This window comes from Salvia splendens, chromosome 10 (assembly GCF_004379255.2).
Source record: "Salvia splendens isolate huo1 chromosome 10, SspV2, whole genome shotgun sequence".
NCBI classification, from domain to species: Eukaryota; Viridiplantae; Streptophyta; class Magnoliopsida; order Lamiales; family Lamiaceae; genus Salvia; species Salvia splendens.
Genome location: NC_056041.1, coordinates 24,212,773 through 24,224,337, shown reverse-complemented (window position 1 = coordinate 24,224,337; position 11,565 = coordinate 24,212,773). Strand labels below are relative to the sequence as shown.

Below are 11,565 nucleotides of genomic sequence, written 5' to 3'. Positions count from 1 at the left end.
AAATTTCTAAAAGACTTTAGAAATGTGAACCACTTTTTGTTATAGTTTATTATATTTATTGATTCAACTTAGTTTAAGGAAATAAAATACGTGCTTTATAAATCGATTTTTCTTCTAAGTTAAAATCCAAGATTAAAACTATGCAAATTTTTTATTTCACTTTTCTTAGTTATGCAAAAAGTTAACTTTTTTTGTTTATTTTATTACGAGAATTTGAGAATAAAAATAAAGTTTTTTTTTACAATTTTTTATTTACTTCATTATGAAAAATTGAGAATAAAAATATGACAAAATATGGATTGTTATATTTGTAGTTTATTTATCAAAATTATGTATTTCACTGAAAGAAGATTAATTTCGTTTCTTAAATTTAAGTGAGGGGTAGGGTGGAGTTAATTTTTTAGGTGGGTTTGACGTAAGATGCTAAAATTAGATATTTCGAAATTGGTATTAGGAGAAAGAAATTTGTTTGTTTTAATTAAGGACGTCAATTCAATTCGAAATTCATGAATAACCCGTTAATTTTATAGATTTATGGATGAAAATTTATAATCCAAAAAAATCACCAACCTGAATAGCCCTAAACCGAATAACTCTCCCTCCTAGCTATAATTATATCACTTATATTTTTCATCTTCTTATTCTTACCCTTTGATGGATATGCAGTCTATAAAACGCTATTATCACCTTATAAGGCAGAGTCTTTACAAAAACTTTCTTCTACGCACCCAAGTAGTAGTATTAAAATTGATTGCATTGGGAAAGAATTGAAAGGCAAAATAGGATATCGTATCTATATATTGGCACAACCAGTGTAATGAAATGAAAACTAACTTACTATGATAATATTGATAACCAATAACATACTATGCCAATTCATTCTGACAAGTAATTGTGGGAGTTAATTGCTTAGTTGCAATATCTCACAATCAAGTCAGAAGTGAAGAAACTTAGCAATGGGCCGAGAAGACTCAGGGGCCGTTGGATGGAGGAGTAGTAAAGATTAAATCCTAGCCGTAGGATTTAATAAGTTGTTAGTTAGTTGTATAGCGTTTTATAAAAGGAAAGGAGGGAATTAGTTTAGAGGGTGATATTCCCCAAATTCAAATTGTAAGCTTTGTTCTTGAGAAATAAACAATCCCAAATTTCCATTCGCTGCTTTTAATCACTCGTCAGTTTCATCTCCGAGAAAACGTAACAAGTGGCGCCGTCTGTGGGAACGGTGGAGGTGACGACGAGTAGCGGACATTGTGCAGAGCTCTGGATCGACGACGATGGCTTCAAGATTCGAGGCGGAGAAGTTCACGGGTAAGAACGATTTCGGTCTTTGGCGAAGGAAGATCCGAGCGTTGCTTATACAGCAGGGGCTGGCAGATGCGTTGAATAAAGACAATCCAGATGTGGTGCTCGATGAAAAGGCTAAGATCAAGCGGGCAAGGGTACTCGCTAAGGCGCATAGCGTGGTGATCTTGAGTCTTGGCGACAAGGTCTTGCGCGAAGTGTCAAATGAGACGACGGCGATTGGAATCCTTGAAAGGTGCGAGGAATTGTACATGATGAAATCATTGGCTAACCGACTCTTCATGAAGCGTCCTTGATCAGAAATCAAGAGCAAGAGACCGTTCAAGACGGAGAAGGAGGTTCCGAAATCTGGTGGCCTTGATCAGAAAGAGACGCGCTATTGCCATTGGTGCAAGAAGTCGGGTCATTTGAAGAAGGACTATTTTGCATGGAAAAGAAAACAGGCGCAAGAACATGGCCCCCCAAAACCGAGCTCCGATTGTGTGCAAGAACAAGAGGTGCCCCATGCGTTGAATGTTATGGAAATTGCATGTGGGGAGCCTTGGATCTTGGACTCTGGCTGCAGCCTACACATGTGTCCAAAGCTGGAGTTATTTGAGGATATAGCAGAGGCTCATGGCTCGGTGGTACTAGGGAATAATCAGATATGCCAGATTGAGGGGGTCGGCAAGATTCGCTTTAGGCTCAATGACAAGTCCTCGGCCATTCTGAGTGATGTGAGGTACATCCCGGAAGTAAAAAGGAACCTCATATCTTTGGGAATGTTAGAAAGAACAGGCTGTTCATTCCATTCAGCTGATGGGGTCATGGAGATCAGGAGGAATGGAGTTCTAGTCATGAAGGGCCGAAGGAATGGAAGCTTATACTATCTGTGTGGATCTGCTGTCAAGTTGAATGATCAGATAAATAATGTCAAGACCGAATCAATTGAGACTTGGCATAAAAGGCTGGGGCATCCGACCATGGGTAGTATCATAGAACTAATGAGCAAGGAAGTCATATCTGGCACTGATGAGAAGGCTGTTAAACCTTGTGAGGAGTGTATCATGGGGAAGGCCAAGAAGCTGCCATTCCAGAAAGGTAATCATACATCCACAGCTCCATTAGACTATGTTCATAGTGATTTATGGGGACCATCCCCTGTGCCATCTATTGGTGGAGGCAAGTACTATATGACTGTTATTGATGACTATTCTAGAAAGTTTTTGGTGTATATACTTAAAGAAAAATATGAGGCTCTCTCAAAATTTAAAGAATGGTGTACTATTGTTGAGAAGGAGAAGGGGTGTGTGGTGAAGTGCCTTAGGACTGATAATGGCTTAGAATTTGTGTCAAAAGAATTTGGATTGTTCTGTCAAACCAAGGGGATAAAGAGGCACCGTACTGTTCCCTTAAATCCTCAGCAAAATGGTGTTGCAGAAAGGGGCAACAGGACAATTATGGAGAGAGTAAGGTGTATGTTGCTGGCCTCAGGCATGGAGAAGAGATTTTGGGCAGAAGCTGTGGCTACTGCTGTGAAGCTGATTAACAAGTGTCCATCCTCTAGCATTGATGGGGACACTCCAGATCTTAGGTGGTATGGCAGCTATGGGGACTACTCTCACCTCAAGACATTTGGTTGTAAGGCTAGTGAGTTTGTGTAAACGATGATGTCCAGAAATTCAACTAAGCAATGAAGGTGGAGATTTGTGGGAGTTAATTGCTTAGTTGCAATATCTCACAATCAAGTTAGAAGTGAAGAAACTTAGCAATGGGCCGAGAAGACTCAGGGGCCGTTGGATAGAGGAGTAGTGAAGATTAAATCCTAGCCGTAGGATTTAATAAGTTGGATGGAGGAGTAGTGAAGATTAAATCCTAGCCGTAGGATTTAATAAGTTGTTAGTTAGTTGTATAGCGTTTTATAAAAGGAAAGGAGGGAATTAGTTTAAAGGGTGATATTCCCCAAATTCAAATTGTAAGCTTTGTTCTTGAGAAATAAACAATCCCAAATTTCCATTCGCTGCTTTCAATCACTCGTCATTTTCATCTCCGAGAAAACGTAACACTAATCAACATATGTCAATACTTTTTAGCTAACTTTATAAACGACGCTATGTGGTTAGCCATCATTCAACCGCACTATTTTATTAAAATAGCAGTAAAATACACTTCATCCGTTCCTGAAAATTTGTCACTTATTTCTATTTTCGTCCGCTCCTAAAAAATTTATCACCTTCACTTTTACCATTCTTGGCAGTGAACTTTACATTCCATTAACACATTACCACTTCCATTTTATTACTTCTTTTGTACCATAGTAGTGGATGCATTTCTTTCCGGCACGAGATTAAGAAAACAATGTGTTAAGTGAGTTAAGTAAAAGAAGAATAAAGTAGGAAATGAAAAAATGTAGAGAGATGAAGAGAGAATAAAGTAAGAAAGTAACATAAGTGAGAAGAAATGTGTTGACTTTTGATTCTACTATTATGGAACGTATCAAAATTGCAAAATGACTCCAGCACTATGGAACGGATGAAGTATAAAACTGATACTCCATATAAAAGTAGAATTTGTATGTCACTAACTTTTACAACTCATTTTCTATTGTAATTTTTTAAAACTCATGCCAAGTCAATGTCAAGTCAAATAATGATAAATTATTGGGGTATGATGGATTACTAAATTGCTGAAATTTGAACTGTACCACTACATGGAATTGACTTGTAGACAAGTCAAGACAAGTGTATTTATAGTATCGTTACGTGTTGGCGCGTTTTTTTGAGTCACATCCACGTTCATCGGCGACTACACAGCTCTGTTGGTTGACCCTCTCACATTTATTATTTTCTGATATTTTCTCTTCCAAACTCATAAATTCGACTAGAAATGAATTTCCTCCAAATTGAATTTCTTTTATTCCTGGGTGACTCTTCATAGAACCAGCCTGAGACTTACGTTCTTTGACCAATATCTATACACGCACACAATCAGATTGTATATATATTTAGCCTGCTTTCGAATGTTTTGTTGTTAAAGGCGAAATCTTTTCCACTCCAAAGAAAAGCAAAGTGCTTAAAAATCCAATCTTTGAATCTCGTGGGTAGAAATCTTTGAATCAGACCCACCATTTCCATCTTTTTCTGCATTCCCATTTCAAGAAAATATTCAGAAACTTCTCACTACAATTCAAACTAACTCTCCTTCCCCTTCTTCCACGCCTGCTCCTTCGTATTTGAAGGTTTAGGAGACTCCAATATTCAATTCCAATACTCCTATTCCTATACATATATATAGGTGTAGATTTGTGTCATAATTGCATCCACACATACAAAATTAAAGATATCTGACTTCAAGATTAACCTAGGATTCCTCCAATTTTTGGTAAGAGATTCTTGTTTTTTTGGATAATAGCATGATTGAATGCTCTTTTTGCTTACATGTGTGTATTGATTTAGGTGGGGGAGTGAAATTTGATGGGATTATCTCTCTCATTGCTTGTATCAACTTGGCAAGAAACAGTGAACCATAGGCTTTTCAATTTGGCATTTGGGGTTGATTTTGGGGGTGGAAAAATGTTGAGAACCAATAGTTTTGGGAAATCAGGAGGGTCTGTGGCCATGACCATAACAAAAGGGCTTAGCACCATGAGCAGGAAGAATTCTATAAAATTGATCAACTGCGAGCCTGTTAGACTGGTTCTTGAAACCTCACTTTCATTCAAGGATTTATTAGTTCAAGATATAAGGAAATCAGAAGGTGATAATGGTGCTGATAAGCTGGTGTCTGCTGTTGATCTCCCTGAGCCTGCTGTAATGTTCTCCCCGCGCCCAGTCAGCGAGCTGGATGCAGCTGCGGTGAAGCTCCAGAAGGTGTACAAGAGCTACCGGACTAGGCGAAACCTCGCTGATTGTGCAGTTGTTGTGGAGGAGCTATGGTGTGTGTGTGCATTCTTGATGACTGAGATCGTGTATATTTGTTGCCTTGTTTTGCTCACTTGAGATGGCTGGTGATGTGTGTAGGTGGAAGGCCTTGGACTTTGCTGCTTTGAAACGGAGCTCTGTCTCGTTCTTTAACGTCGAGAAGCCAGAGACTGCTGTCTCGCGCTGGGCTAGAGCGCGCACCAGAGCTGCCAAGGTTGGATTTTGGATTATTCAACATACATTTTGATTTCTTTGATGACTTTATTTGGATTTAGTATTTAGAGCTAATGGTTTGAATGTGTTGCAGGTGGGAAAGGGGTTGTCTAAGGATGAAAAGGCTCAAAAACTGGCACTTCAGCACTGGCTTGAAGCTGTAAGTCTTCTTGACATCTATGAATTTCATTTTTCCAAACAAAAGTTTTTTATTTAAATCTCATATTCTGATATATAATGTTGAGTGATGTTATCTTAACTTCTCTGCAGATCGATCCGCGTCATCGCTATGGACACAATTTGCACATCTACTACGATGTGTGGTTCAAGAGCGAGAGCGTGCAGCCGTTCTTCTACTGGCTGGACGTTGGAGACGGGAAGGAGGTGAATATCGAGAAATGCCCGAGAACCAATCTGCAAAAGCAATGCATCACTTATCTAGGACCAGTAAGTCTCTAGTCATCGGTGAATCCTCAAAATAACAAGTTTAGATTCAATGAGCTCGTACTTACTTAAGCGTACCTTCATGATTCTGTTTCGACAGAAGGAGAGGGAATCGTATGAGGTCGTGGTCGAGGATGGGAAGCTTATGTACAAAGAAAATGGCGTGTTGGTGGAAACTGTCGAGGGATCAAAGTGGATCTTCGTTCTTAGCACGACAAGAACTCTGTACATCGGGCAGAAGAAGAAGGGAGTTTTCCAGCATTCGAGTTTCTTAGCCGGAGGAGCCATCACAGCTGCTGGAAGATTGGTGGCCCATGGAGGTGTTCTTGAGGTAAACAAACTAAACACGAGATGATAAACGCATCATTTGTCGTGTAAACTAACAATGCTGCTGATCTTTGCAGGCAATTTGGCCATACAGTGGTCACTATCTTCCCACGGAAGAAAACTTCCGAGAGTTCATAAGCTTCCTCGAGGACCACTCTGTTGATCTTGCAGACGTCAAGGTATATGTTCGCTATATTTTCTGATCAGTTCCATCTCGCCACGACGATATGATGTGAAAATACTAAACTTTCGTGATTCGTGTTGGTGCAGAGATGCGCTACTGATGATGACCGTCCTCCTGTTACGAACGAGCTGCCAATTTCACGGAACACATCACAGAGCAACCTCAACCAACAGGATAACGCCACCACACGCGATCAAGATGTTCCATCAATGGAGCCACTACGTGATCACGAAGACAAGATAGGATTCAACTTTGCCAAGCGTATGTCGTGCAAGTGGAGCACGGGAACTGGGCCGAGGATCGGGTGTGTGAGGGAGTACCCCACGGAGCTGCAGACACGAGCACTTGAACAAGTGAATCTTTCACCGAGGGTGGCGAATGGATGTCTTGGCAGCTATGGGCCAATCCCATCACCCCGGCCTAGTCCAAAGCTTCGACTTTCGCCTAGAGTTTCGTACATGGGACTGCCGAGTCCGAGGACTCCGATAGCTGCAGCTCACTGAGGAAGACAAGGACTTTCTTCAATAAGGGAACTAACTTAAATCTTTCTTCTTTTATTCAGTTAATAAGTTTGTAAATGTCTCATTTGCATGCCAAGTCTTCTTTTTTTTCCAGTTTTGGCTCCTTTTGACCGTTGCAAATTAAGGATTAGTGTGATGTATTGTTTCATTCTTTAGAAAAAGAATTAAATTGAGCGAGTAGCAGTCTCGATTAATTAATGGTCATGTAATATCTTATAAACACGAGAAATTAATAAATTGAAAAAGTGTCCGGATTATGTGACCTGGATTTGTATGGTAAATTTATATTATAGTGACATTGATTCATAATCTTTGAAGACTTTCCTAAAATTGGACTAATTTAATCAAGCACTGTCTATTAGAATAAAATCTATGCACATGTCATTATATCCCTAGCCAAATTCCTTTCATCCAAGGGAAGATGACCACTTCGTTGAGCGGCATAAAAGAATAAAGTAAAAACAAGGAAATAAAATAGAGATAAATATGATTATAATTTTAGCAATTGGTCATCTTGATTTAGACAAACTAAAAAGGAAAGTATATATAATCAATCAAGGAAAGGTTAAATGACTATCACCACCACTATAATGGACCTTCTACCATTCATAAAAAGCACATACCCTCAGAAACAGATTCCAAAGCCCCTCAGAAGACTACCTATTTACCAGTAAGCTGGAACATGAAAAAATATGTAGCAGTCTCTGCACAATCCTTCATCTCCGGCTCCTATTACGATGCTCTAACAAATGTTTCTGTACAGACCGTACAAGACACTTCCGAACGAGACATCAAGATAGAAAATTGCCCCTTAAAACAGCCAAAGAGTACCTACCATTTGTTAGCAAAAGTCGCGTTTTGTTTTATGTATCGAGGAATAAACACTAAATCCACATTCGGTTAGCCATAAATCTTTTCCAGCCATGTAAACGAATGTTGTTCGGACGAATACATGATTAAGTCAATTAGTCCCTTCCAAATCCAGCCTTATTGAACCTCAAAAACTCCCTGTCGAAGAAGATTTACTCTTTCCCTTAGCATACTTAGGAAGTGAGTTCCCAAGGCTAGGATTCTTATAACCACGCTCGATCTTGGCTCTCCCAGGGAAATACAAGTGATCGGGATTAAGAGGCTAGGAGCCGGGATCAAGTTCAAATGAACCTATTGGCACGCCCTCGCTTTCCATGCCAGACAATTTGAAACTGGGAACACAGTGGGAGAATCTGTACAGCTCTGTCAGCCCTATTAGAAATGAATTAGTCTCACTTTGGTCTGCTCTCTTGAAAAGGCTCACAAATCCACTAACCTTTTCCAAATAGGCAACTTTTATGCCAATGCCTTCAGCAAAATCAGAGAGCACCTCCACAATTTCATATCTAAATTCCTTATGATTTTCGGGATTGGAACTCCAACTGATGTCCCAGTCTCTGAAGAGAGCCCAGACCTCGCCTTCTCTCGGGTATACGAAAAAAGAACCTTTCTTTTTTCCTTTTCTACAATGCACTTGATGAGAAAGTGACAAGCATTCTGATATAGTGTCACGTTTACCAAGTTTAAAGCTTCCACAACCAACCGGTAACTCTGTTTCCACCCATCGTTTACAAGAATCATGTATAAGAACAGCTTCCAGCCATGTAATATGCAATTTAAACGGAGAATAACATACCTTCCTCACCCTAGCGTAGAATCTTGGCATGCTATCGAACGTATCATAACAAGCCCAAAACTGTCTCGCACAAAACAGGCTTTCATCGCGCAGCCCCTCGAAATTGTAAAATTCTGGATCAGGACACTCGAAATAGCCTGTATCTGAATCATTACTTGAAGATAAATCTATGTCAGAGCTTTCAATTTCCACTAGGTCAGCTTCTTTATCAACGCTCTTATTCTTTTCCTTCAAACTTTTTTCGGGGCGATCAGCTCCTGTCTCTTTGTTTTCAAACTTGGAAGATGTTAGAACTGAGGGGAAACTATTTTGATTGCCATCCTTGTGCTTCTGAACATCTTCCTCGTTGCTTGTTTGAGCTCTCTTACGAGGTATAGAAAGATAATCTTCATCAGCTTTCTTGTATGATACATTCTCTAGCTCAGTATCAGAATCATCACTGTATTCTATCACTAACTTCCTCCCCCTCTTCTTGCCTATCGTCCCGGTCTTCAAATTTTCAGCAGTACTCTCGGAACGGCCTCCTTTTCGGACACCTACCTCTAGTTGAACACTTTTCATGCTGACATCCCCTTGTGATCCAGACACTGAAGACACTTCGATATTTTGCACACCATTTTCACAATTTGCCGGTATAGTCTCTTGAGAACTATCTACCTGGTGTATATCAGGTTTTGACGGCACATGCTGAGAGCCTTGGTTCCCCAAATTAGTCGAGGAAACACGCGGAGCAGTCATTTCATATGCATCAAAACTCTTATGGCATTTGATGCACTGCAAACATCTGTTGATATATTGTCTCAGATACGCGTAGTTTACTTTGCAGAACGGGCATTGTGTCCAGAAAACCGAGGTAGAGTCAGTATTTTGATCACGATTCAGGCTGCTTGAACCATCAGACGCGTTTCTCTTTTGAGCACCATATTGATTATTGACCTGAAAGCTTCTGTTAATCTGATGATTCGGATGGTTTGTTGTAGTTCCGGACCAGACATTCATCTTACTGTCGTACGCAGATTTCTTTGCTGGATCGGAAAGCAATGCATTAGCTTCACAAATCAACTTAAAAGCCCCCTCAGCGCCAGGGAATTGATTCTTATCGGGATGCAGAATAAGCGCTAGCCGGCGATACTGTTTCTTGATCGCTGCCTCGTCATCCGACTTTTTGACTTGAAGGATTCCATACCAATCCTTTTCGGATCCTAGAACCATTTTCTGAGCTGAGCAGTGCACATCACAGATGCTCAGCATCTGGGTAATGTTTTCGAGTTTCGGGTAGAGGTTTTTTCCTTTCAAAGCAATCTTATGGGTGCCTTCGAAGTCGTTACTTTGCATCTTCTTCTCAGCAATTTCCTTGGCCCTGATGGCCTCATCTTTGTTGCAATCCATTGAAAATAAACTAGTTCCCAAATTCAACAATGAGCTACCTATATACACCACACATGTAGATTGTCAATCATCATATTCTGCAATAATATCCACGTTCAAACAATTCACGAACACTACTTACGAACAGAAATACTGCAATAATATCCACGTCCAAGTTCGAGTAAGCGAATAGTTTGATCTCATTAGTAAAACAGAAATACTCTCTCTGTCCCCCAAAAAATAGACTAATAGATAAAGTCTAAATAAGTTTTGAACTACTGATAACGTGGACCCCATAATCCATTAACACTACTTCCACCTCCTTTCCCCTCTCTCTCTTTACTTTTTCCTCTCTCTCTTATTTTACCAATTGCATATTAAAACTCGTGCATATACAACTTTGTCTATTTTTAAGAGACGGAGAGAGTATAACATGACCAGAAGGCACAGACAACACTCCCAATACCTAATAATAGGAAAAAAAAAACAAACTACAACGCCCCAAATACCCAATAATTAGAAAAACACAGTTGAATAATAGTAGTAATTAATATTCATAATTAACTAAAGACTTCTAAACCTACTCAAAACAACTCAAAACTCTAAGAGATCAAGTCTATCTCAAAACAATTACCAATAAACAAGATTCTGTCAACAACTAATAAATAACTAAAGATAATGCTGGAAAAGTGCAGAAGCCCATCCGTATCAAATAAATTTCCAAATAAAAGCTTGTTTTATTCATAATATTTGCTTATATCAAATGCTAGTAAATGATTAATGACGTAATTAACGCACAGATTGCTAAAATCTAGACGTATATCAACTTTACTTAAAATTTAATTTAAAAAAAAACCTATGCTTAAAAACTGTTCTCATGAAGTACTAGAAAACAATCCCCTACAAATGGGAAGTTGAAAGAAAGGAGAAAAATATAAAAAGTCTGTTCTAGCAAAAATAACTGCATAATATAAAAGTAATCAAGCATGTGGGCACTTCAATTTTCATACTATGAAGCAAAATGCATAGACAGAGTTAACGAAATCTCACAGCATGCAAGCAAGTAATGTACCTTATGTGTGAGAGGAAAGAGTTAACGAGTGAGAAGGGAGGTGAGTGTTTCCATGTAATGATTTGTGCAATAGAAAGGGGATGAAAGGAAAGAGAACTTCAATTCATCATAAATTTTGATTTGCCCAAACACCTATTGTGTGTGAGTTGTGAGTGAGGGAGTGAAATGAGGGTTTTTTTGTCATCAAAAGTTATGGAACAATCTAGAATATGGATTTAGAATTGGACCAAACTTTATTAGATGGGCCCATGGGCCTTATTTGTTCATGGCCTTATTTCTCTCAAAATATAGGCAATGATTGGATCAATTCAATTAGGTCATCCACAATCCTAATTTTAACCATACATTGAGTCTTGACCATCTCATCTTTACTCTATTCATAGACTTTATACCATTTTTCACTTCATTTCTTAATGATGAGACAATGCAACCCACTTTTTACTTCATCTCTTAAACTTCACTTCTCTTAAACCTTTTAATTTAAATTAAGATTAAATGTTATTTTAAAATTATAAAAATGACATTTTATTAAAAAAATCAAAAGTTACATATTCAAATCATAATATTAC

At 38.9% G+C, this 11,565-nt stretch overlaps 2 protein-coding genes across 5 annotated transcripts; one reads left to right on the top strand and one right to left on the bottom strand.

Moving 5' to 3' along the window:
• Positions 1 to 4,181: 4,181 nt before the first annotated feature.
• On the top strand, positions 4,182 to 7,147 carry LOC121750650 (IQ domain-containing protein IQM1-like). The gene is made up of 8 exons (XM_042145225.1): positions 4,182 to 4,662; positions 4,737 to 5,215; positions 5,301 to 5,415; positions 5,509 to 5,574; positions 5,685 to 5,861; positions 5,959 to 6,189; positions 6,263 to 6,364; positions 6,456 to 7,147. The coding sequence occupies exons 2-8, from the start codon at positions 4,755 to 4,757 to the stop codon at positions 6,870 to 6,872; spliced, it is 1,569 nt and encodes a 522-aa protein (XP_042001159.1). The 5' UTR covers positions 4,182 to 4,662; positions 4,737 to 4,754; the 3' UTR covers positions 6,873 to 7,147.
• Positions 7,148 to 7,408: 261 nt separating this feature from the next.
• On the bottom strand, positions 7,409 to 11,141 carry LOC121751389. 4 transcript variants are annotated; one of them, XM_042146128.1, is made up of 4 exons: positions 10,997 to 11,141; positions 8,557 to 9,983; positions 8,197 to 8,471; positions 8,032 to 8,132 (listed from the first exon to the last, which is right to left on the bottom strand). In XM_042146128.1, the coding sequence occupies exons 2-3, from the start codon at positions 9,943 to 9,945 to the stop codon at positions 8,217 to 8,219; spliced, it is 1,644 nt and encodes a 547-aa protein (XP_042002062.1). In that variant the 5' UTR covers positions 9,946 to 9,983; positions 10,997 to 11,141; the 3' UTR covers positions 8,032 to 8,132; positions 8,197 to 8,216. The 4 variants fall into 4 exon arrangements, with proteins under 4 accessions (XP_042002060.1, XP_042002059.1, XP_042002062.1 ...); XM_042146126.1 differs by having other exon boundaries at positions 7,409 to 8,132; positions 8,197 to 9,983; XM_042146127.1 differs by having other exon boundaries at positions 8,087 to 8,471.
• Positions 11,142 to 11,565: the final 424 nt, after the last annotated feature.

Bases quoted from the DNA above. Each gene is read 5' to 3' on its own strand.
- LOC121750650 (XM_042145225.1), top strand. From the start codon at position 4,755: ATGGGATTATCTCTCTCATTGCTTGTATCAACTTGGCAAGAAACAGTG. The intron at 5,216-5,300 runs GTGTGTGTGTGC...TGATGTGTGTAG, and splicing joins GTTGTTGTGGAGGAGCTATG to GTGGAAGGCCTTGGACTTTG. The intron at 5,575-5,684 runs GTAAGTCTTCTT...ACTTCTCTGCAG, and splicing joins TTCAGCACTGGCTTGAAGCT to ATCGATCCGCGTCATCGCTA.
- LOC121751389 (XM_042146125.1), bottom strand. From the start codon at position 9,945: ATGGATTGCAACAAAGATGAGGCCATCAGGGCCAAGGAAATTGCTGAG.